This window comes from Leopardus geoffroyi, chromosome C3, assembly GCF_018350155.1.
Source record: "Leopardus geoffroyi isolate Oge1 chromosome C3, O.geoffroyi_Oge1_pat1.0, whole genome shotgun sequence".
In the NCBI taxonomy this organism is placed as follows: Eukaryota; Metazoa; Chordata; class Mammalia; order Carnivora; family Felidae; genus Leopardus; species Leopardus geoffroyi.
In genome coordinates this window covers 46158173-46184144 of record NC_059338.1, presented here as the reverse complement: position 1 = coordinate 46184144, position 25972 = coordinate 46158173, and the positions used below count along the sequence as shown (strand labels likewise).

General features: G+C 35.9%; 1 protein-coding gene across 4 annotated transcripts in view; it reads left to right on the top strand.

The window, feature by feature from the left end:
- TRMT1L (tRNA methyltransferase 1 like) overlaps positions 1-25972 on the top strand; it is a 40253-nt gene that overhangs the window by 3465 nt on the left and 10816 nt on the right. For 2 of the 4 annotated variants that reach the window (XM_045452685.1, XM_045452686.1), the window contains exons 2-10: positions 1401-1511; positions 2735-2848; positions 6182-6246; positions 7952-8081; positions 9917-10040; positions 10504-10583; positions 14019-14268; positions 14657-14869; positions 16538-16728. In XM_045452685.1, the coding sequence (XP_045308641.1) occupies positions 1401-1511; positions 2735-2848; positions 6182-6246; positions 7952-8081; positions 9917-10040; positions 10504-10583; positions 14019-14268; positions 14657-14869; positions 16538-16728 (1278 nt within the window). Of the gene's footprint in view, positions 1-1400; positions 1512-2734; positions 2849-6181; positions 6247-7951; positions 8082-9916; positions 10041-10503; positions 10584-14018; positions 14269-14656; positions 14870-16537; positions 16729-25972 lie in introns of those variants that run through there. The other 2 variants (XM_045452687.1, XM_045452688.1) reach the window with 2 other exon arrangements.

Sequence of the window (25972 nt, the reverse complement as noted above, 5' to 3'; positions counted from 1 at the left end):
GCATCTATTTATACTAATCAGCAGAGGGTTCACAGCAGCTTTGGGTAATGCATCTTTGGGTAATAATCTTGGGTAAGATTTATTCATATATTCCAAAGTTTACAAGTATGACATTTGAAGAATGTATAATGTTTGAGAAACCTAAAAATGTGTTACTGGGACTGGACTTTGCCCTTTTTCTTCTCTTTTTTCACAATGTTTTTTTCCTTGGGCTTTCTTAAGCTCCTAGTTTCACCTTATGTGTATTTATGATTTATATCCCTCTTGAGCTCCAAAAACAGTTCAACTGCATAAACTAAACTTGAATATGAATACTGGTATTACCTCAGACACACTATGTCAAAAACTAAATTCCCTTTTCTCCTTTCCTTTTCTACCCAAAATATTTTCCTCTTCCTTCATTGATTGGTTAATGGTACCATTATTCTCAACTATATAAACTGGAAATCTTTTTAGAATCATTCTTGAACTTAATTTTCATTCACAGTTATTTCTCAAATCCAAAGTTCTCTGGTTTGTTTGTTTTTTTTTAACCATCTATTCTGTACCTTTCCATTGCTAATTTCTCACTTCAGTTATTGTCTTAGGTTCTACAGCCAGAGATAACCTCCTTAAATGCATTCAGATCATATCATTCACTTCCTCAAAATCATGCAGACTTCACAATTAACTGAAGATGAAAGTCCAGCCTAGCTTTCATAGAATTTATGTTCTTCCATCATCTTTATACATTTTTGACTGCTTGTTCTCCTACCAACCCCATTCTCCAAACATACTACATTCCAGCCAGGGGCGGGATAGAGGTGGCTGTATTTTTTTTCTTTTTTTTCACATCCTGTGCCTTTGTTGATGAGGTTACTTCAGTTTATAAGGGCAGCCACCAAATCTCTGCTTATTGAAATTCTATGCATACCTTACATCTCAGTCAAATGACACTTCTTCAGTGAAGACATTCCCAGAGGCAGTCATTGGAATTAATTCCCCCTTCCTATGTATGCCCACATCATAGTACCTTTACCTCAGTATTCATTTCATTCTGCCTTGTGTTATAGTTGGTTAACATATTAATATGACTTCCACCTGGTTGAAATTTCTTTGTAAAGATAGGGGAGATGGCTTATGTTTCTTCAGCATTTTGTTCAGAGTAAAAACATTTTTTGTAGAATTATATTGAATAATTAAAGTTTAAAGGTGTGAAGTTACACAGTGGCATTTTTTTACCCAACTTTTTGCAATCTGAGGCACGCTTGTCATAAGCTGAGTTGCAGCAGTATTCCCCATCTAGGCACCAGGACGCCATGCTACAGGAAATACAAGTGTCGGAGTCTGTTGACGTGATCAAATAACTGGAATTCAGATTGTTAAAACATAATCTTCTAACTCTTAAAATTTCCTTTCAGAGAGACACATCTCAATTCAAAGGCAGCTTGCTGATCTAGAGAAGTTAGCTTTCGTAACTGAAGGGGATTTTGACTCTGCCAGTTCGTTGAACTCAGATAATCTTGATGCAGGTACTTCCATATTTGGAGGGGTTTGTCTCCCTTAATTTCTGATTTATATCAGAATTTCAACTCATGAAAAATTGCTGAAAATAGACTTGTTTATTGCCATTGAACTAGAGCAGTAATAAATAAAATGTTTTCATTCAGGAAATTGGTAGCCTTCTACATGCACAGGTGTTATGGGAATAAGTTGTTCATTGCTCCTCGAGGAAATTATAATTTCATGATATATAAGTGCTGTCCATTCTATAAGTTAGGAATTGCATTTGGCTATGAGTAACGGAAATCCCAAGAAACCGTGCCTTACGTAATAGAAAAGCTTATATTATGTCATGTAAAAGAAGTCCCACGGTGGGGAATTTTTAGGGCTGGTGCAAGAGTTCCTCATTGCTGTCACTGCCTCAAGCTCCTCTCTTTCTGCTTCGCCATCCTTAGTGCTTGAATTCTGTCCTCAGTATCACTTCATGGGTTTTTGAAGTAGGCAGAACATATTGAAAAATTAATTTTGCCTATACCTGCAGTGTGCTATATGGATTTAAAAAATAAGTCACTGATGATTTCTGTATATTTTTATTGCTTTAAACCTGAATTTGAAATTTTAGTTTTTTTGTCCCTATCAAAGTTTATATTTGAGATCTGTTACATCTCTAATTAAATAAGACTTGTATTTTTTTATGTTCCATATCTTTTCATTAATAAAGAAGGAAGAATTTAACAAATTCTCAAATAGGATACAGCAGGTTCTAACTATGCTCCCTGTCCCAGAATGGCAGTTATTTTGGATCCCATGTACTCCTTCCACTCCTCCCGCTTTTCTGACTCCACCTGTTAACTGTTTTTGTCCTACCTCTCTGGGAGTGTGACAAGTGCTGGCCCTGATTCTCTCCCTGGCAGGCATTTTGGCTGGAGGGATATCATGTAGTTCATCACTTTCTCATTCTCTCTGTTCCCAAGGGCAACAAGGATATCAGCCACAGAGAGGAGAGTTTTAGGGTAAAAAATCAATCACTGACCATGTGCTAATACAGTTATTGTTAACTACCTGGTGAGGCAGAGATGACTTCTCCCTAACGTTAACATAGACATTATCTAAGAAGTGTGTGTGTTGTGTGGAGGGAGTCCCCTATGACTTCTTTTGTAGCTAAGTCAAGGTGTTAGTAGCTAGTATATTCTGTGCTTTATTGGTTTTTTGTTTTGTTTTGTTTTGTTTGTTTTTTGTTTTTTTTGGCCAGGAAACAAACAGTCTTGTCCATTGTGCCCTAAGGAAAAATTCAGAGCTTGTAATAGCCATAAGCTTCGTCGTCACCTTCAAAATTTACACTGGAAAGTCTCGGTTGAATTTGAAGGTTAGTAGTTTTATGCTTGCTAAACATAAATGAAATTCAAGATTCAGTACCAGTTTTGGAATTTTATTGTGAACATAATCAAATATTTTCCATTTAAAATTTCTGAGGGATTTAATGACCCTCTTTTAACGTGTTTATTAATAAAAGGCCATGTAGCTCTCTGGCAACAAGATGTATGTTGCAAGTGTAGTTTAGTTTAGCAAACATTTATTAAGCATCTGTTCTACACTGGGTACTTTGCTTGGCCCTGGGGGGTCCCCATAACTTGTTGAACGACTACCATTTGACACATTCTTTGGAAGGTATAATGATTGTAAAACGAAATAAAATATGTAAGTATTGGAAAAGAGAAGACAATATCTTTTTTCTGCTGATAGCTTAAAAAAACTAGAGTTAATTAGAGTGTGTAGAATGGTAGTGGGATATAAGATAAATATTTGAAATCATTGCCTTTCTCTACTCTAGATAAATGGAAATTAGGAAAAAGATACCAATTGTGATAATGACAAAAATGACATAATTTGGGGGACTAAATTTAACAAGAGGGCTCATATAAAGAATAAAGTTGAAGGACAAAAAAATGAGATCTTAGGGGTGCCTGGGTGGTTCAGTTGGTTAAGCGTCTGGCTCTTGGTTTTGGCTCAGGTCATGATCTCACAGTTCGTTGATTTGAGCCCCACATCAGGCTCTGCACTGACAGTGCGGAGTCTGCTTGGGATTCTCTCTCTCTGCCCCACCCCCCCTTGTTCTGTAAAATAAATAAACATTTTTAAAAATTGAGGTTTTATCAAGTTAAAAGATTTCCTAGATATAATGAATTATTATTAGATTTTGGAGTGAATTATGTGAATTATACCATTTTTGGAAAGAGATCTGGCAAGATTTTTAAAATTTAAAATGTATATATCTCCCAGGCACTCCCTCCTTTGGGAGTAAAAGAATCAATAGGCAAGAATAGATATACAAGAATATTTATTGCAGCTTGTACTTAGTGACAAAAACTTGAAACTAAAATAAAAGGAATGGTTGAATACATTATGGTACATAAGTGCCATGACATATTATGCAGGCATTGTAAAAAGTATGTGTTAGATGAGTACTAGCTTACTTGGAAGGATTTCCATAATAAACAGCAATTGAATACAATATATATGGAAGATTTTATGATACTGCATTTGGATAAAAACCAAAAATACCTCCCCCCCAAAGCCCTAAATATCAGTCTTAAGCATATGTATATTTACATTTGAATATGATTTTGTGAGTATAGGTGTTATTAAGTGTGGTTATCTGGAGTTTGAACCAAACCGGATGAAATAGCCAGTATGAGACACCCAGAAAAGAAGCCAGAACTATTTTCTTAGTGGAACTGGTACAAGGTTCTCACTGGTTCCTTAGGGAAGAAGGAATTAGAGACTTAATTTAGAAGCCATCCTGTCTTTTATGTTTAATTATACATAAGAATGTGTAGTAAATCATGTTGACTTTTTATCAAAAAAGAGAAATGTCTCATTTTAATTAAAAAGGTCTCTTTTGTATTCTTTATTTAAGCCATTGTTTAATCATTAGGTTTAGTCTTCCTCCTTCAAGTTATTCTGGTAAATGGCTCGTGATATTTCTTTACTCTCTTAAGTACATTAAGTTGGGTTTTTTCACATGGTGATCTGGTAGATGGCGAGTGTCATAGTTTTTGTCCTAGCAAGCAGGTCTCAAAGTAGTTGACAAATATGTTTAAGGTAGAAGCATCAAGACCTCTCAAAGGGATAGAAGTGAGATGTGAGGGAGAAAAAAGCCAAGAATGGCGGTGGTCCAGAGCCGGTTCTGGTGGTCCAGAGCCGATGGCCAAGAAAGAATTCTTGAAGACGTCTTTGGTATAAAAAGGTGATTTTATTAAAGCATGAGGACAGGACATGTGGGCAGGAAGAGCTGTACTATAAGTGTGGGGGGTAACTAGTTTACGGAGGGGGTGGGGAGATAGAATCAAGGGGGAATTTCCAAAGAGACTTTCACATGCTAAAGGCTTATTGGAGGCCTAGCTGTAGTTAAGCTAAAGTTGTTTTTCCCTCCAGCAAGACATTAAGACTGTAGAGAGTTCCTATACTCTGGTTTATTGATGGGATTGCCTTTTTCTAGTAAACTGGTGGAGACTTAATCAGTTTGACCATTTGTTTTTTGGGTAGCCAGGAGTGTCCAAGGAATATCATACAGGTGTGGGGGGGGGGGGGAGGTGCTTTTAGCCTCACTTTGCCCTCAGCTCTCCCCATCCTCTCTCATCATTAGGACCAGGTACTGGGGAAGAAGGCCAAGACCGCAGATTTAGGCATGCAAAGGTTTAGATGCATCTGCTGGAGATGTCAGTAGCCTGTCCAGATATGAATCTCGGGTTTGGGGGAAAGGTCTGGGCTAGAGATACAAGTTTGGGAATTGTCAGACTACAAATAGTATTTAAAGCTATATGACTGGATGGGATAACCATAGGAGTACATATCAGTGGAAAAAAAGAAGTTGCTGAGTCCGGAAATACTTCCGTATGTACAAGTAAGAGAAACAATTAGATGTAAGGAATGAGAAGAAAGGAGTTGGAGATCACTTAAAGTTAGGAGCAACTGGAAGGCATTATCATTCATTTAAAAAGTGGAAAAGAGACCTGGTTCAAGGGGAAATGATATATTTATAGTCCATGACAGTAGATTTTGAAATGCTGACCTGATAACCCAGGCATACATCCTCAATAGGCAATTAGAAATAGAGATCTGGCCTTCAGTAAGGAGTTAGTAACTACAGCTAGAATTTGGAATTCCTTCCCCCAGTGGAGATAGTTGCAGTCATAAAAGGCATTAAAATTACCAAGGAAATGAGGGAAAACAGTCATGTAGCAGAGCAAGCCTACAGAAAGTCTGCGTTTTAGAGTATAACAGAGGGAAGAGGAGCTGTGAAGAAGATTAAGAAGGGTGGGAGAGAACTAAGTGCCATATCATCAATGGAAGAAGAGGCTATGTAATGGTAAATGTAGCATGAGGCAAAGAAGATGAGGCCTAAGAAAAGTCAACATGACAGAGAATAGATGAGAAAATTGAGTCCCAAAGAAGCTAACTAACCAAGACAATGCACGGTCTTGGCAGAACCAGAATTCAAACCTGGATCTCATATATTTGCTTTTATGCTATATCTTATATAACAAATATCTAAAACTAACAGTCTCATTCAAATAAATTACAATATTATAAATACAAGAAGAATTCCAGTTATTCTTATAAAATTTGCTAATAATTTTTAATGATAATGGACTATTTAGTGAACAGTGATATGACAACCAGCCATTCTTCACTTTAGGTTACAGGATGTGCATCTGTCACTTACCTTGTCGACCAGTGAAACCAAACATTATTGGAGAACAGGTAATCAGATGTTAGATTTATTTTTAAATTTTGCCCTCTTTAAAGAAAGCACAATTTTTACTTGCTCTAAGGCTATGGGCATATTTGGCAATGAGGTTTACTTTAAGATTTTGTATCTGAGTGCTTTCAGATTATCCTAGCAGGAAAAATATGAACTATATGGAAAAAAGAGTTGCTGTATTGAACTTTTCATTTTATAATTTTAAATTTTAGTCAGAGAAACTGTTTTCTTATGTTCAAAAGGGAAATTGACCTATTTACTAATTTTGGAATGGAGAATTTAAATAAAAAGTAAATTTTTTCTTTTGTAATAAATTTTGATTCTGGAATAAAAGCCTTCAATTTCTGTGACTTAGTAAGTATCTTTGTGTCAATTCATATTTATCTTCTCTATACTTTTAATTTGTCAAAGGACAGTATCAAGAATCTTTCTGAAATCTTAATAATTCTTTAAAAAGTACATGTGTTCATTTTTAGCACAGATGTGAATTTTGGGGAATACAAATTACATAATATTTTTTAGTGCTGCTATCTTGAGTGAATACTAGCTTAATGAGGCCTCGTTATTAATTTTTTTTCATGTCACTAAAAAGAGTAAAGTGCTGGGGAGAAAAAACCCAAAAATTTCTTACATAGTAATTAGGACAATGCTTGGCCCATCGGCCTTATCCAGGACATTTTGAATACGATAACCACAGTACCATAAGGAACTCTGCAGTGTTCTCAACTTGCTGTTTGATCTCAAGTAAATAGGATCTAAGATCTTAGAAGATCTAAGAGTAAAAGTCATCAAAACTAGGAAAAAGCCAGTGGAGTAGTCTTTTTATTCTCAACTAAATTTTAAAGAAATTCTCAAGTGAGAATTTTTTACTTGGACAAATAGACTTTTAAAAAAAAGTCTTTTTTTAAGATTTAAATAATCTCTATACCCAACGTGGGGCTCGAACTCACAACCCTGAGATTAAGAGTCGCACATTCCACCAACTGAGCCAGCCAAGTGCCCCAAGACTTATTATGTCTCTAACATTTTGTGATGTGCTGAAACTAACTGAAATTTCTAGAAATATTGAAAGCTGATTGTTAAATATGGCCATTATTAAAAATTAAATTGTATAAACCTTAAGGTGAATATATTACAAAGATAATAATATTCAAATCTCATCACTTCCTAATTATTTTACTACATTTTTGTATTATCCACCTGGTAGCCATGTTTTCTAGTATGATATTATCTATCTCTTCCCAAATTCACATTTAGTGATAGCATATGAGTAGCTTGAAATCTGCAACAATTATAGTTTGAAATTGGCCATGATAGAGTATATATGCCACAGAAAGCAGAAAACACTATAAGTCAGGGCTTTATTTTCCTGGAGAACAACTGTTAAACATCTACCAGCACAGCACTGCTAATGTTATACCATTTGTAAGTGCTACTTATAGAAAATAGGGTACAGTTATTTGCTGATTAGAATGAATGAACAAAACAAATTAGTGGTCTATTATAAAGTAAGTAAAAATCATATGTAAATATAGATAAGGAAATAAAGATCCCTTCAAAGTCCCATGGCAATATTAATACTCTCTTCTCTACCATTAAACCCAAGATATGCTAACATACTTAAATTTGCAATCTTAAATAAACTTCTGTTTCATTGTTTTAGTAACTTACCTGTATATTTAAATTAAATACTCTGTTTGATAGATATCCAGTAAAATGGGCGCCCATTATCATTGTATCATTTGTTCAGCAACAATCACCAGAAGGACTGATATGCTGGGACATGTTAGGCGACATGTGAATAAAGGAGAGACGAAATCCAGGTATATTGCTGGTAAGTTGAGCAATATATTAATAGGTAAATTCTTAAATAATGGTCTAGTTATTATTTTCAGACATCAAGTAGATAAAATATAGTGACTTCACCATTTAATTGACTACTAATCCATGACTTCAGGTTTCTTTTCTTTCTGTGAGGCTCCTCATAACATTTAACTGATTGATGCCAAAGTAAATATAGGTATCTTAATGAAAGATTATAGATAACTATGTTATACTTACTGTTGAAAAACACTGGAAAAAGGAAATATAGTGATATAAAGATCATTTATTATCCTGAAGTGCTATCAGGTTATTAATAGGTTATTATTACTGAGGCAGCCCTTCTCAAAATTAAGATTAATTAAGACATCATGCCCTATGGCATCCATTGTATGTAATGAATTAACTTCTCTCCTACACATCTAAAATGGTACTATGTACCTTTTAAGAATTGAAAAAAATAATTTTCTGTAGAGCTTAATTTTCTAATAGAATCTGGTTTGAGAAAGGCTGATCGTGTGAAATATGTCACATGCCACTTAGGTAGGCGTAGAATATATAATGCAACACTAGGAAAGGTTACGATGATTTGGCACTGTAAAAAAAGAAATATGGGGGCGGCTGGGTTGCTCAGTCAGTTGAGCATCTGTCTCTTGATTTTGGCTCAGGTCGTGATCCCAGGGTTGCAGGAGCAAGCCCAGGGTTAGTCTCTTTGCTGAGTATGTAGCCTCCTTAAGATTCTCTCTCTCTCTCTCTCTCTCTCTCTCTCTCTCTCTCTCTCTCTCTGTTTCTCTCTCTCTCTTCCTCTGCACTCTGCTGCTCTCCACTGCTAGTGCTTTCTCTGTCTCTAAAAAAAAAAAAAAAAAAAAAAAAAAGAAGGAAAGAGATATAGTTGCCATGTAGTTAACATTCTGATCATAATATTATCAAGAAATCCAAACATAAAGAATCTCGGTTATTTTTCCCCACACATGATATGTATGTCTCATTTCTTAAATATTTAAAATATACACACACAAATATATCAGTATTTCATTTGGGTTTATAGCTAAATGATTCTAATGTATACTAAATGTAGAATCTTTTTTTTTCTGTTACTTTATACCCATTTGAATGTAATTTGTGATTTAAAATTACAATCATAAGAAAGTGTTCTGAAGGGGCACCTGGGTGGCTCAGTTAAGCGTCTGACTTTGGCTCAGGTCATGATCTCACGGGTTTGAGCCCCACATTGGGCTCTGTGCTGACAGCTAAGAGCCTGGAGCCTGTTTCCCATTCTGTGTCTTCTCCTCTCTCTGTCCCTCCCCTGCTTGTGCTCTGTGTGTATCTCTCTCTCAAAAATAAATAAACATTAAAAAAAAAGTTCTGAAATCTAGCATGCTCAGGAAGTATAGTGATTCTTAGTCATGCATGATAGCTAATGGAATGAAACCATACAGAGATACTAATTTTATAACAGTTATACCACAGTAAGATATGTTTAACAGCCAACCTATGTAAATGCAGCATAGTAGTTTGATGAATAATAAAGGTATTTTAGAATTTTTATAATGGTTTTATGTTAGGTTAATTGTTCTTAACTAGGTTTCATAATATAGATGTATTATGTTCTAGGCAGATAAGATTTTAACTTAAACTTTAATTGCCCCAATACTTAATTGAATGCTACTCTTTCCTACAGACAGTACTGAACAGATAGATCAGTTTAGGGTTTTTCTTCTTTGATATCTGCCCGGTTGATTACATTAACAAAGTATTATAAAGGAAAGTTATTTCTTTTAATGTATGTTGTTTTGGATACTTAGAATTATTTTGTATTTCACTGGAAATCTTTGTTTTTCATCTTAGCTTCTGCTGCTAAACCACCTAATGAAATTTTGAAAGAGGCAGACACAGATGTACAAGTTTGTCCTAACTATTCTATACCTCAAAAAACAGATTCCTATTTTAATCCCAAAATGAAACTAAATCGGTAAGATGAATTGAAAAAAGGGTTATGGGATGTTTCAAATGATTACAAATGTGACCCTCTTTTTATGTTCTAATATATTGAAATTAAAACTGGGTACAGAATGAAAATCATCTGTTTTAGTATTTTTCAGAATGATTGTTTTCTTTTTTTCCTACCAAACTAATTTCTTTCTCAGTAAAATAGGCCTGCCTTTATATAATTAATGAACAGGCTGGTGCTTTAGTGGGCAAGTTTTATTTATGAAACCATTATTCATGGTGAATGCTTGTTTATAGAACCCAGTTAGATTGATAGTTTAATTTCACACATGTTTAGTTCTTGTACTACTAGGTAAAGAATATATTACTACGTCTTCTTTCAAAATAGTTTGTATAGTAAATAGGAACCCTAATTCTTACTATTCTTAAATAAAATCTAGAGTGATGAAGCCATGATTATTTCAGATTATTATACTTTTTTCTAGACAGCTAATATTTTGTACATTGGCTGCTTTGGCCAAGGAACGAAAACCTTTGGAATGTCTAGATGCCTTTGGAGCCACTGGTAAGTAATGAAGCTTTTTTTGGATCCCACTTTAATTATCAGATTTATGCAGTATCTTTTCTTGGAAAATTTATATGTATTGTATCTAGCAGAATATTTTTACATAAAAAGTAAAGACCCAAGGTAAATATTTTTATTGTGGAAAAATTTCAAATGTATACAAAAGTAGAGTATAATAAATGAGTCCCTGTGTATCTGTCACTCACTTCAAAAATTATCAACTTATGCTTGTTCGTGTATATGTATCTCATGCACTTACCCTTATACCTCCTCCACCATCCTTCATCCCTATTACTTTGAAACAGATTACAAATATGTCATTTTATCTGTAAATATTTCAGTTGGATCTCTAAAAGATAAGGACTTTACAAAAATAAAACCTTGATACCATTATCACACATTGATATCATCAAATGTTTAGCTATGCTAAACATAGCTAGAGCTAGGCTCTCACAGTTTCTTAAAAAATCAAGTAGGAATTCAGATGAAGACCATGCATTTTCATTGTTTGAGATATCTAAGTGTCTTTTTGCTCTGTATTCATTTCCATCATTTTGTTTGCGTGTGTGATGATTATTTGTTGACATACAGCTTGTCTATATGTCTATTGTCTTTTCCAGAGTCTAGATTTTTGCTGATGGTATCTTCATACCTCATAAAACCTATTTCTTTATCTCTAGTATTTCTGTATATTGGTAGTTATCTCCAGTATTTCTGTATATTGGTAGTTGAATCTTCAGGTTTGATCAGATTCAAATAGGATTTTTTGTTTTTTCAAGAATACTTGTTTACTGCAATTAGGAAGTATTTGATGTTTGGTTGTCTCTCTTTTTTTGTGATGTGATAAATTGCCTAGTCATTAGGCAGCGGGGTAAGGTGAAATTTTAAAGACTGAGAACATTTTCCTAAAAGAACTTAACAGTAAAGAAAAGATCATGGAAGAGTAGAAAATTTCTAAGAAGCCACCTGCACCTAATCCAAGTCTTTCTTTTTAAAGGTTAGAGGAGTATATTCTTGGGAAGTTTGTAATAAAAGGATGAAAGCGTGAGTTAGCTCTCCTTTTCAAGTTCCTCTTCACAGGGAAAAGTAGTGGTTAAAAGCAATTTAATATCTTGCATAATCTGATCCCAACCTTTTCCAAATTTAGTTTTCAGCATTTTCCCTTGTATATAACCCTTTACTTTTTTCTTTTTCTTTTTTTTTTTTTTCCTTTCTTTTCTTTTCTTTTCTTTTTTTTTTTTTTTTTTTTTTTACATTTTATCTATTTCACTCATCCCCTTACCCAGCTCCCTTCTGGTGACTACCAATTTGTTCTCTGTATTTAAGAGTCTGTTGTTTTGTTTGTCTCTTTTTTTCCCTTTGTTTGTTTTGTTTCTTAAATTCCACGTATGAGTGAAATCTTGGTATTTATCTTTGCCTGTCTGTTTCACTTAGCATTATACTCTCTAAGTCCATCTGTGTTGTTGCAGATGGCAATATTTCATTCTTTTTTATGGTTGAAAGGTATTCCATTGTATATATACCCCATTTTTATTCTATCAGTGGATACTTGGGTTGCTTTTATATCTTAACTATTATAAAAAATGCCACAGTAAACATAGGGATGCATGCATATATTTTTTTGAATGTGTTTACATTTTCTTTGGGTAAATAGTCAGTAGTGGAATTACTGGCTCATGTGGTAATTCTGTTATTTTTTTGAAGAATTTCCATACTGTTTCCCACAGTGACTGCAGCAATTTACATTTCCACTCACAGTGCATGAGGGTTTCTTTTTCTCTGCACCCTCACCAACACTTATCTTGATTTTTTTGATTCTAGCCATTCTTACAGGTGTAAGGGTGATATTTCATTTTTATTTGCCTTTTACTCACGATTAGTGATGTTGAGCATGTTTTGATGTGTCTCTTGGCCATTTGTGTGTCTTCTATGGACTCTTGACCACCTTCACCCAATTCTTCCACCCTCTGCCCCCAACTCTGGCAACCACAAATCTAATCTCTGTTTCTATGGGTTTGGTATTTTTAGATTCCACATATAAGTGAAATCATACAATGTTTGTTTTTCTCTCTTTCACTTAACATAGCGCCCCCACAGTTCATCCATGGTGTCACAAAAGACAAGATTTCCTTCTTTTTTATGGCCAAATAGTATTTTATTGTGAGTGTATATGTGTGTGTGTATATCACATTTTCTTTATCCATCAATGGACACAGGTTGTTTCCATGTCTTGGCTATTGTAAATAATGCTGAAATGAACTACTCTTTTTTTCACCTGAAATCATTAAAGCTAATGTTTGGGGAAGATCTTTTCAGTCGTTTCTTTTAATGTTCCTTTGTAAATTTATATCTGTTCATAGCAGTTAGTCTGCATGCTTCCCCATCTCTAAAATGTGAATATCAGAACTTATTTCACAAGCTTGTTACAAGAATATGAAAATTTTTGTAAAGACCATAGTGCATAGTAGATGTTAAATATTTACATTTATGAGGCACATGTATGGAAAAGCTGGTCTATACTTTTAGTACATGGGGGTTTTCTAATCCACAGTGGCTGGGCCCGTGTCACCATCTCCTTTGTAATGAATGTCCCCTCTGACTCTAATCCAGTAGGTATAGAGAGCCTATGAGAAGAGGCTTTCTTGGTCTGAATTCTTGATCTTTGCTTACATATACAAAGTTGTTCTCTTCAATTCACAGTGATGCTATTGTGCAGTTTTGGAAAAATATTGGTCCAGTAAAGTTGTTTTCATATTTTGGTGCATTAGATAAACTTTAGCAGTGGGAGGAGTTCCAACTTCCCACCCACCAAGCAGAGTTAACTCCACTCTTACTCACATTGTATGTTGGCTTTCTCTGTAAGATTTAGTTTGAAAAAAGCATTCCATTATAAGAAATTTTTAAAAAGAAAACCTATTCCCCATAATAAAGAACAAACAAAAATTTTATTTGAATCTGGATTATAGAAAAGTTTTGGAAGAATTATTAATGGAAATCTGCTCAACACATTTTTTGTGTGTGGTCACTTTTCTTCAGAGGCTTTGTAGTGAGTAAGTAGAAAAAGTTATGTATGAAAATACTAAGATTTTGAAACATGTGTTTTTGTTTTTATAAAAGAGTATATACTTTATTATTATATAGTGTTTTTATTCTTTAATTAATTTAAAAAATTCATTTTCTGGGGCGCCCGGGTGGCTCATTCAGTTAAGCATCTGACTTCAACTCGGGTCATGATCTCATGGTTTGTGGGTTCGAGCCCCGTGTTGGGTTCTGTGCTAATAGCTCAGAGCCTGGAGCCTGCTTTGGATTCTGTGTGTCCCTTTCTCTCTGCCCCTCCCCCACTCGCACTCTGTCTCTCTCTCTCTCTCTCTCAAAAATGAATAAATGTTAAAAAAAATTTTTTTTTAATTCATTTTCCTTCAAATTTTTCCTAAGGGATAATGGGATTACAATGGGCAAAACATCTCGGAAATGCAGTTAAGGTTACAATTAATGACTTGAATGAGAACTCTGTGACACTGATTCAGGAAAATTGCCATTTAAACAAGTTGAAAGTGGTGGTAGACAGTAAGGAAAAGGAAGAGAGTGATGATATTCTTGAAGAAGGAGAAGAAAATCTTGGTAACATTAAGGTGACCAAAATGGATGCCAATGTACTAATGCATTTGAGATCCTTTGATTTCATGTAAGTGAAAAACTTTGCTGTGTCACTTTCTAAACTGGCCTGGATTGGGGGGGGGGGGGGCGGGTGTTGGAGGGGTTAAAAATTAAGATGGTTGTTGAATTAATACAGTTTTTTACCATTGGCCTAAGGAAAGCAGTAGGAACATTTTCTAGCATTTGAAATAAAATTCCTAAGCATGACAATTTTTCTCTAAAACTGATTGATTTTTATATGTCTAACATATCATATGGTCATTTTCTTACATAATTTAAAAACAGAATTATATGTTTAAGATAGATTTGTAAAATACTTTTGAATCCATGGAATTTTATCATTAGACATAATGACAATGGTACCATTTTGATTACTAGTATGATTTTAAATATGTCTGTATTCTTTCTGATTTTAGACACCTAGACCCTTTTGGAACATCGGTGAACTATCTAGATTCTGCATTCAGAAATATAAGAAACCTTGGCATAGTGTCTGTGACTTCTACAGATATCAGTTCTTTATATGCCAAGGCACAACATGTTGCCCGGCGTCACTATGGCTGTAATATTGTCCGAACTGAGTATTACAAGGAACTAGCAGCCAGAATTGTTGTAGCTGCAGTGGCAAGGTACCAGACTGACAGCAATGTGCCTAGTATGTTTGGCTGTGTGATAGAGCTATTATTACAAAAAGTGCCAGTTGCATTTTTCAAAAAATTCACAGGGTACAAATTCTGTATTCGTGTCTGTGATCTTGATTTGTTTGGTAATCTTATGTCGTATCTGTTACAATTCGATTTAAAAACTTTTGTGTCTAGAATAGTTTACTCTCCAATTAAAAATTGTATTAAAGTAAGTAGTAATAAAGAAGAGATAAGAATGAAAGTTAACTTCAAATCAGTTATTTTAATAACGTAGGGTAGGTGGGGATACCACCGTGAAAAGAAAAAGCAAAGGTTGTTTTTAGATTTAGAAAAAATCACTGTTTTATGTCCATTTCATCTCTTTACATAGTTTGAATAAAATGATGGCTTATATGGGCGCCTGGGTGGCTCATTTGACAAAGCATGTAACTCATGATCTTGAGGTCATGGATTCAAGCCCCACATTGGGTGTAGAGATTACTAAAAAAATAATAATAATAAACATAAATAAATTTTAGAAATGATGGCTTATATACTTGATTCTGCAAAGTGATCTCACCCACAAAACAAAGTTCTTTTTTCATCAGGATTTCTAAAGAAAGCAAGGAAGATTTCTTTGAGCACCAGTTTTATTCAAAAAATTATGCTAGAAGAAGAATATAACAATATAATATAAATTGACACTGAGAACATAGCTAATGCATGATCAGCCAGCTTGTTCACTAGCCTCAACACTAGCTTTCACAGCAGTTAAATTGAAATTCCTACCTTAGCATAATACAGATTATTAAACTTCATAGACCTTTGGAGTTATTCCTAATTAGCTGAAAACTCTGATACTCAGTTTGTATACCTACCAAGGACCTAGTATATGTGCTTAAAAATGTTTATAATGTAACATCAACAAGTTGAAATTAATACATATGAAATAAGTTTAGTACATATAATTGCAAAGGGAAAACTACATAAATGATGTATCAGTTAGAATTTAACCCAAAAGTCTATAAAGTTAACAGTGTTAGAAACTTTGCCTATTCATTTTTCACTTAACATTCAGCATCTGGTATACTATCCTGCAGGTAGTACTCAATCATATTATTTAGAAGAAGCTTTTATAGAAAAAAAAATAGATAAAAAGAAAGGGTGGTGGTGATGACAAGAAACAAATTGACACTGAAAATCAGAGAACGTAGTCTTTTTTTTTTTAGATGTTTATTTTTGGGAGAGCATGAGCAGGGGAGGGGCAGAAAGAGGGGGACAGAGGATCCTAAGTGGGCTGCTAACAGCACAGAGCCCAGTGTGGGACTCAAACTCACAAATGGTGAGATCATGACCTGAGCTGAAGTCAGACGCTTAACCAACTGAGCCACCCAGGCACCCTGAGAATCTAGTCTTATTGACTAGTCTTATTGACTTATTTCCATAATGGAAAATGTCTAGTCACTAAAGATTCTGTCAAGCATCCTTTATTTCCTGTGTTTCAATTTGTGTAAAGGTTATACTAATGATCTTTTAAAAACACTGCCACTAAGAATTGAATTTTCCGTATTTTCCCATAATCCATCCATAGTTTACTGTCCAATTAATATTGTCAATATAAAAATGCCAAAGAAACATGATGAGCCCCCAAAATAACTTAAAAATTTTTTGCAGAGCTGCAGCCCGATGTAACAAAGGCATTGAAGTACTGTTTGCAGTGGCTTTGGAACATTTTGTGTTGGTTGTTGTGCGAGTTTTGAGGGGGCCTACTTCTGCAGATGAAACAGCCAAGAAGATTCAGTACCTGATCCATTGTCAGTGGTGTGAAGAGAGAATTTTTCAGAAGGATGGTAATATGGTAGAAGGTAAATTCAAGCTTCTCTTGACTGTATATCGTGTTTATATACAAGCCTCCAATGAATAAGTCTTTATCACATCCCTAATTATACATGTTGTTGTCCTTTGATTTTAAAGATTACAGTGCTAACTTTATTTCCTATACTGGATTTCCTTTCATCAACAGACAAGACATGCGTGTGAGTTTATTAAAGTTATTTACTCATGCTGTATTCAATTTATGCTCTCTAGCCCTGCCCTCTGTTGAAACATCTAGAAATAACTTAGATTCCACTGTCACTAATTTTAGGAACATAAGTCAGATTACCTCTTTGTCTGGGTGTTTCAAATCATTAATTTTATAAGAATAATTATCATGTTTCTGGCTGAATACAAAAACCATCAGTTATAAAATTCATTCAGTAAACACATTTACTGAGACTCTACTATATGCCAGGCATGGGGATCAAAGAAAAAGATGAGGCTTATGCTGTTTCTATTTTACTTTTCTGGGACATAGAAACAGTTGCCCATTATTTTCTGTTAGAGTCTTCACATTTTTTAAGAACTCTTTAGATATTAGAGTGTAACCCCAGTGATACGAGTTGCAAATATTTTTTCTCATTTTATCACTTCTGTTGGCATCTATTTTTTAGTGTTATTTTGATTGCATTAAAGAGGATAGATATCATTGTGGTTTTCAAGGTTCCTAATAACTTAGTATGCTTTTCATTTGCACAAGTACTTTTGCTACAGTGTTAATTGATAGTGAGAATGGAAGGCATCCCGTCATTGTTCCTTTAGTTCTCTGTGGTGCTTTCTGATTCAAGCATGAGATACCTATCATTTATCATGTCAAGAAAATATCCTTCATTTCCAGTTTTACTGTATTTTAGCAAGATGTTGAATTTTGTCATGTATGTCAGCATCTGTGGAGATGATTGTGTGGTATTTCTCCTTAGGTCTACTGATTTGAGTAATCATAGTAAAATTTCCCAATATTGAACAATTCTGACTTTCTAAAATAAACTACTCTGCCAGGAAGTATTTTCTTAAGATGGATTCTGTTTGCAGGGCACTTGGGTGGCTCAGTCGGTTAAGCGTTGGGCTCTGCACTGACAGCATGGGACCTGCTGTAGGATCGCTGTCTCCCTCTCTTGCTGCCCCTCCTCTGCTCTCACTCTCTCTCAAGAGCTAATATATAAACAAGAAAAAAAAAGATGGATTCTATTTGCTAATTTTTTTTAAGTTTTTAAATTTATTTTGAGAGAGAGGGTGAGAGAGTGCAGGGGAGGGAGAGAGAGAATACCAAGAGGCTCCATGCTGTCAGTGCAGAGCCCCATGTAGGGCTAGAACTCACGAACTGTGAGATCATAACCTGAGCTGAGATCAAGAGTTGGATGCTTAACCGACTGAGCCACCCAGGGCTCCCAATTTGCTAATTTTTAAAATTTTGTTTTAATATTCATAAATGAGATGGTATATAGTTTTCCTTTTTAGTAGTAATTTTGGTTGGGCTTTGGAGTCTGTTTAAAAGGAATTTGGAACTTTGCCCTGTTTTTCAGTGGTTGGGAACAGTTTTAGCTTTAGCTTTTCGAAATTATTTACATAGAGTTGAGCCAAGTGGTATTCATTGGTTCCTTTTAATTTTCTTGGTTTCTGTGGTTATATTCTTGTTTTTTTTTTATTTTTAGTAGCTGTCCTTTGCTTATGCTTTTGAACTTTTATCTACAGTAGTTGTTTTTTTAATCAAACATTTTAAAGGATTTTTGACTTAATAATTTACTGTAAAGAAATTGTATTTATTTTTGCATCTTGCTTGCAATCATACAGACCTTGCAGAGTGTAAATGAGTCTTTCAAAGAAGTCAGTTCACTCAGAATTTTCTATAATTTTATCAACTTGTAATACATTGTTTCAAAAGTCAACTAGTTTCATAAGTCTTAATAAAATAATGACCCCTGCCATACTCCCTAAAGTTACCAGCTAAAATATCAGAGCTATTTCTTCTAATGTTTACATCCCTATTTCTAAATGGCATGTTTATAGTACCTATAACTTCTTTCCATGGAAGAATATTCAGCTTCTTAAACCAACCTAGTCACATGCATGTACCTCCCTTCTCCAGTGTTGGCTAAATCAGTATTCAGTGTTTATATTTTTATAAATATAAAACTATTGTTTACAAGTTGTATTAGTTATCTGTTGCTATGTAACAAATTAGTCCAACATTTAGTGGCTTAAAACAACATTTATTGTCTCATAGTTTCTCTGAGTTAAGAATCTGGGCATGGCTTAGCTGGGTCCACTAGCTCAGGGTCTCCAGGCTGCAATTAAGGTGTTTGCCAAGGCTGCAATCAAAGCCTGACTGGGTTAGGATCTGCCTACAAGCTTATTCACATAGTTACTCCCTGGATTCAGATCCTTGTAAGTTGTTAGACTGAAGACCTCAGCACCTTGCTTGCTGCTCAGTGACTTCCCCAGTTCCTAATCATACATTCCTCTTTATCTAGTTTCTCATGGCAGCTTGCTTCATCAGAATGATCCAGCAAGAACCAGAGAGAGTGTGAGAAAAAGCAAGAGAGAAGTCATGATATTTTGTAACCTAGTCTAATAATATCCATCATTTTGCCATATTTTAGTAATTAGAAATGAGCTCTAGATGTAGTGATCTCACACTTAAGAAGGGGAACTACACAAGGGTATGAAAACCAGGAGACAAGGTCATTTGCTATCTTAGAAGTCTTTTCCAACACAGATGAACCAGTTAATATGCTGTAATAATGTTCCCTTTTGTAAATGCAACTCTTGGATAACTCTGGAATTAATCATTAGCTGTTTTTGTTCCTTTTTTTGTGTATGTGCACCTTTCATAATCCATTCCTAAACCCTTTGCTACAGTTTCACAGCTTCTTCCTGTGTGGGTAGGTGCATCAGGCTATCTTCAGTCCCAGTGTCACCTCCCTGGAGACAGTGCTCCCACTCTCCTCTGGGTGCTTTGTTTTGCAAGTCCGCTGAAAGGTGTCGTCCTGGGGCTTCCTTTTAACCAGCGTCTCGGAGATGTTCTTTGGCTTTCTCCTTCTGATGAGTCTCCTGTATCTTGGCTCTTGTGTATTTTTCCACTATCCTTGTTTATTTTCTCATTTTGAATGAACACTTTGTAGCTTCCTGAGAAGAATCACGTGGCCAAGTATAGAATTGTAGGTTATAAATTGTTTTTCTTCAGAATGCGTGAGGTATTATTGTATTCATTGTCTTCTAGCCTCCAATATTGAGAAGTCTGCTATTGTTCTTATATCTAGTCCTTTGTGTGTTTTTCTCTGTGAATGCTCTTAAAACATCCTTTGTTTACCCAGTATTCTAAAATAATTTTGTAATATGTGTATTAATTCATCTTTTTAAATTTATTGTGCCTGGATAATCTGTGAGCCCTTTAAGGAACTTGAGTTCTTTAGTTCTGGGAAATTATTTTTAATTTTAATTCTGGTGTAGTTAACACACAGTACTATATTAGTTTCAGGTGTACAATAGCATGATTTATCAGTTCCATACATTACTGAGTGCTCACTAAGACAAGTGCACTCCTAATCTTCACCTATTTCACACATCCTCCTCAACCCACTTTCCCTCCAGTAAACCATCTTTTCTTATAGCTAAGAATCTGTTTTTTTGATTTCTCATTTTTTTTCCTCCCTTTGTTTGTTGTTTCTTAAATTCCACATATGAGTGAAATCATGTGATATTTGTCTTTCTCTGGCTTATTTCACTTAGTATTGTACTCTGTAAACCCATATATGTTGGAAATAGTGAGACTTTATTCTTTTTAATGGCTGGATAATACTCCGTGTGTGTGTGTGTGTGTGTGTGTGTGTGTGTGTGTGTGTGTGTGTACACCATATCTTCTTTACCCACTTATCTATCAGTGGACACTTGGGCTGCTTCCATAGTTTGGTTGTTGTAAATAATTCTACAGTAAACATAAGGATGCATATATCTTTCTGAATTAGCGTTTTCATATTCTTTGGGTAAGTACCCAGTGCTGCAATTACTAGATCATAGAGTGATTGTAGGATAGTTCTATTCTTAATTTTTTGACAAACTTCTATACTGTCTTTTTATTTTTAATTTTTTTTAACGTTTCTTTATTTTTGAGAGAGAGAGAGAGACAGAGCATGAGCGGGCAGGGATAGAGAGAGAGGAAGACACAGAATCCAAAGCAGGCTCTAGGCTCTGAGCTCTCAGTACAGAGCCCGACATGGGCTTGAAACCATGAACCAGGAGATCATGACCTGAGCCAAAGTCAGATGCTTAACCAACCGAGCCTCCCAGGTGCCCTTTCTATACTGTCTTCTACAGTGGCTGCACCAGTTTGCATTACCACCAACAGTACACAAAGGTTCCTTTTTCTCCACATCTTTGCCCACACTTGTTGTTTCTTGAGTTTCTTTTCTTTTTTTTTTTTTTTGTTTATTTTTGAGAGAGAGAGACCAGGGGGTAGGGGCAGAGAGAAGAGGGAGACACAGAATCCAAAATAGGCTCTAGGCTGTCAGCACAGAGCCTGACGCAGGACCCAAACCCACAAACCATGAGATCATGACCTGAACTGAAGTCTGATGCTTAACGGACTGAGACACCGGGGTGCCCTTCTTGAGTTTTTGATTTTAGCCATTCTGATGGGTGTGAGGTGATATCTCATTGTAGTTTTGATTTGCATTTCCCTGAGTGATGTTGAACATCTTTTCATGTGTTGGCCATCTGTATGTCTTCTTTAGATAAATGTTTGTTCAAGTCTTCTGCTCATTTTTAATTGAGTTATTTGGATTTTTTTGGTATTGAGTTGTGTAAATTCTTCATATATTTTGGATACTAACCCTTTATCATATATGTTATTTGTAAATATCTTCTGCCATTCCGTAGGTTACCTTTTAGTTTTGTTGGTTGTTTCCCTCAGTGTGCAGAAAAGGTTTTTATTTTGATGTAGTCCCAATAGTTTATTTTTGTATTTGTTTCCCTTGTCTCAGGAGACATATTTAGAAGGATGTTGTTATGACCAGTTTCAGAGAAATTACTGCCTCTGTTTTCTTCAAGGATTTTTATGGTTTCGAGTCTCACATTTAGGTCCTTAATTCACTCTGAGTTTATTTTTATGTATGATATAAGAAGGTAGGCCACTTTCATTCTTTCCCATGTAGCTATCCAGTTTTTCCAACATCATTTGTTCAAGAGACTGTTTTTCCATTACATATTCTTGCCTCCTTTGTTAAAAATTAATTTACCTTATATTTGTGGGTGTTTTTTCTGGGCTTTCTATTCTGTTCCATTGATCTCTGTGTCTTTTTTTTTTTTTTTCCAATACCATACTGTTTTGATTACTACAGCTTTGTAATATAACTTGAAATCTGGAATTGTGATAACTCTAATTTTGTTTTTCTTTTTCAAGATTGCTTTGGCTACTCAGGGTCTTTTGTGGTTCCATGCAAATTTTAGGATTGTTTATTCTAGTTCTGTGGAAAATGCTGTTGGTATTTTGATAGGGAGTCATATTTAAAAAAATTTTTTTTTAAGTTTATTTATTTGAGAGAGAGAGAGAGAGAGAGAGAGAGGACAAGAGAGAGCACAGGAGGGGCAGAGAGAGAGGGAGAGAGAGAGAATCCCAAGCAGGCTCCACACTGTTGGTGCAGAGCCCCACATGGGGCTTGATGTCAAAAACCATGAGTTTGTGACCTGAGCCAAAATCAAGAGTCAGACATTTTAACCAACTGAGCCACCCAGAAGCCCTCATAGGGATCACATTTAATCCGTAGATTGCTTTGGGTAATATGGTCATTTTAACAATATTCTTGCAATCCATGAGCATGGATTTCAGTTTCTTTGTGTCATCTTCAGTTTCTTTCATCAGTGTTTTATATTTTTCAGAGAACAAGTCTTTAACTTCTTTGGTTAAGTTTATTCTTAGGTATTTTGTGATTTTTTTTTTTTACAGTTTTTTTACAGTTGTAAATGGGATTGTTATCTTAATTTCTCTTTCTGCTACTTAAATAAGTGTATAGAAATGCAGTGGATATCTGTACGTTCATTTTATATCCCACAACATTACTGAATTCATTTACCAAGTTCTAGCAGTTTTTTTGGTATAATTTTTTGGGGTTTTTTATATATAGTATCATGTCATCTGCAAACAATGAAAGTTTTACTTCTTCCTTACCAATCTGGATGCCTTTTGTTTCTTTTTGTTGTCTGATTGCTGTGGCTAAAGCTTCCAGTATTATGTTGAATGAAACTGGCAAGAGCAGACATGCTTGTCTTCTTGACCTTAGGGAGAAAGCTCTCAGTTTTTCCCGAGTATGATGTTAGCTGTGAGTTTTTCATATAAAGCCTTTATGTTTCCTCTAAACCTACTTTGTTGAGGGGTTTTGTTTTGTTTTGTTGTTTTAGTTTATTTTGAGAGGGTGGGGGGAGAGGGAGACAGAGGATCCAGAGCGGGCTCTGTGCTGACAGCGGAGAGTCTGATGTGGAGCTTGAACTCATGAATCATGAAATCATGACCTGAGCTAAAGTCGGGGCTTAACCAACTGAGCCACCCAGGTGCCCCGAGGGTGTCTGTGTCTGTGTCTGTGTGTGTGTGTGTGTGTGTGTGTGTTTTAAGTTTATTTATTTTGAGAGAGACGGAGAGAGCATAGTCAGGGGAGGGGCAGAGAGAGGGAGAGAAAGAATCCCATGCAGACTCCATGCTGTCATTGCAGAGCCCAATGCAGGGCTCCATCTCATGAACCATGTGATCATGACCTGAGCTGAAATCAAGAGCCACTGACTGAGCCACACAGGTGCTGCTCCTTTCAGCACTTGAAATAGGTCATTCCACTCCCTTTTGGTCTGCAAAGTTTCTGCTGAAAAAGCCACTGATAGGTTTATGGGGTTTCCTTTGTATGTAACTTTCTTCTTTGCTCATGATACTTTAAAAATTCTCTCTTTATCACTACTTTTTGCCATTTAAATTACTGTGTGTATTCATGTACCTCCTTGGGTTGATTTTGTTGGGGGATCTCTGTGCCACCTGAATCTGGATATCTGTCTTTTTTCCACAGATTAGGGAAGTTTTCCACTATTTTTTCTTCAAATAAATTTTCTGCCCCTTTTTCTCCTCTTCTTCTGGGATCCCTATGATGTGAATGCTGTTGTGCTTGATGGAGTTGCTAAGTTGCCTAAGTCTGTTCTCATTTTGCAGAATTATTTTTCTGTCATCAGTTGAGCTTGATTACTTTCCATCACTCTATTTTCCAGATTGCTAATTTGTTCCTTTGCTTACTTTAGCCATCTAGTATATTTTTTATTCCATTTATTGTGTTCGTCATATCTGATTGGTTCTTTTTTATCTCTTTGTTAAGGGTCTCACTGATGTCCTTTGCTGTTTTTTCAAGACAAGTGACTATCTTTATGATCATTATTTTTAATTCTCTTTTAAGAATATTACTTCTATCTGGTTTTGTGTAGATCTCTTGCTGTGGTTTTGTCCTATCCTTTGATTTGGGACATATTCCTCTGTCTCCTTGTTTTGTCTCTGTGTCTGTGTGTTAGGAAAGTCAGCTACATCTCCTGCTCTTGAAAGTAATTGCCTTATGAGGAAAAGGTCCTGTAGTGCCCTGCAGTGTAACGCCCCCTTCACCAGAGCCCGGTGCTTCCGGCATGTCTTCTGTGTGTTAACACACCCTGCTGTTGTGTCCTGGCTGCTTTTCCCTTGAGTCCAGTCGTCCACTGAGTCTCTATTTGCCTGTTATGGGCAGTGTTTGGTCCCCAGGATGGGGTGTGCAGTTTTAACAAGGTGCATGGCAGTCTGTTTGCAAAATGAGACCTCCAGGGACCCAGGGATGTATGGGTGGAGCGCACAATTTTAACAAGGTACACGAGGCTTCCAAAAAGCCTGTGTAGCCACTGCCACTGAAACTGAGGCCACACAAAACATATGGGTCAGGAGACCTAGTGTTGCAAGGTTTGTACAAGTCTTCTAGGGGAGGGTACTTGGAGCCCTGGGACTGAGGCAGGTCCGGCTGGAGGGGTCGTGGTGTGGTGTAAGCAAGTTATGTAGTGAATGTCACTGGTTTCCACATAGCCATGTGTTTATGCTGAGGGTGGGACAGGGAGATTGTGCCTGACAGCTCTTTTGACCCTAGAGAAGTCCCTTGGCAATCCCTTCTCCTCCAGGACATGATCCAAAATGAGTAAACTACTCTCCCTCCCCCATGTCCCAGGCATTTTCAAATTGCTGTTTCTACACTGAATCTCCATGGGCTTTTTTTAAGGACAGGGCTCCTTTTTAAGGGCTCCATGCTCTCTTTAAGGGCAGGGACTCCACTTCCTGTTGCCCTCCAGGCTCTCCCAGAACCAAGTCCACTGATTTTTAAAATTCTGGGCTTTAAGTACTATTGGTTTTAAGAACTGATGAAATTCAAAGCCAAACGTTATGGTTATCTGTCTTCATTGAGTGAGCTTCCTTCCAGGTGTAATCATCTGTTCCTCTCCCCATGGAAGATGGTGACACTGTTTTGCTCCCCACTGCATTTCTGCCCTTCCTACCCTCTTCAGTGTGGTCTCTTCTCTGCCTTTAGTGGTGGAGTTTGTTTTTCCAGTCTTCAGGTCATTTTCTGGGTTATTTATGATGTAACTGTTATCTAGTTGTAGCCATGGGACGAGGTGAGCTTAACATTCCTCTTACTCTACCATCTTCCCAGCCCTGGAATATTTCTTTTCTTCTCTCTTTTAAACATTTATTTAGTTATTTTTGAGAGAGAGAGAGAGAGCAAGAGAGAGCAAGAGAGAGCAAGAGAGCTCATATACTCGTGAGCAGGCGAGGGGCATAGACAGAATCCCAAATAGGTACCATGCTGTTAGTGCAGAGCCTGACACAGGACTTGATTCCATGAACTGTGAGATCATGACCTGAGCTGAAATCAAGAGTCAGACACTTAACTGACTGAGCCACCCAGGCGACTCTTTTCTGTTCTCTTTTCTTTCTTTCTTTTCTTTTCATAGGTGAGGTCCTTCCTTTCGAACTTACATTTTTTCCAACTTTATTCAGATACAATTAACAAAAGCTGTGTCACTTTAAGATACACAATGTATATCATTGATTTTATATACATATATAGTGAACTGATTACCACAATAAGATTAGTTAACACTTTCATCACCTCACAGTTACCTTTGTGTGTGTGTGATGAGAACATTTAAGATCTACTCTCTTAGCAAATTTCAGTTATATAGTATAGCATTGTTAAT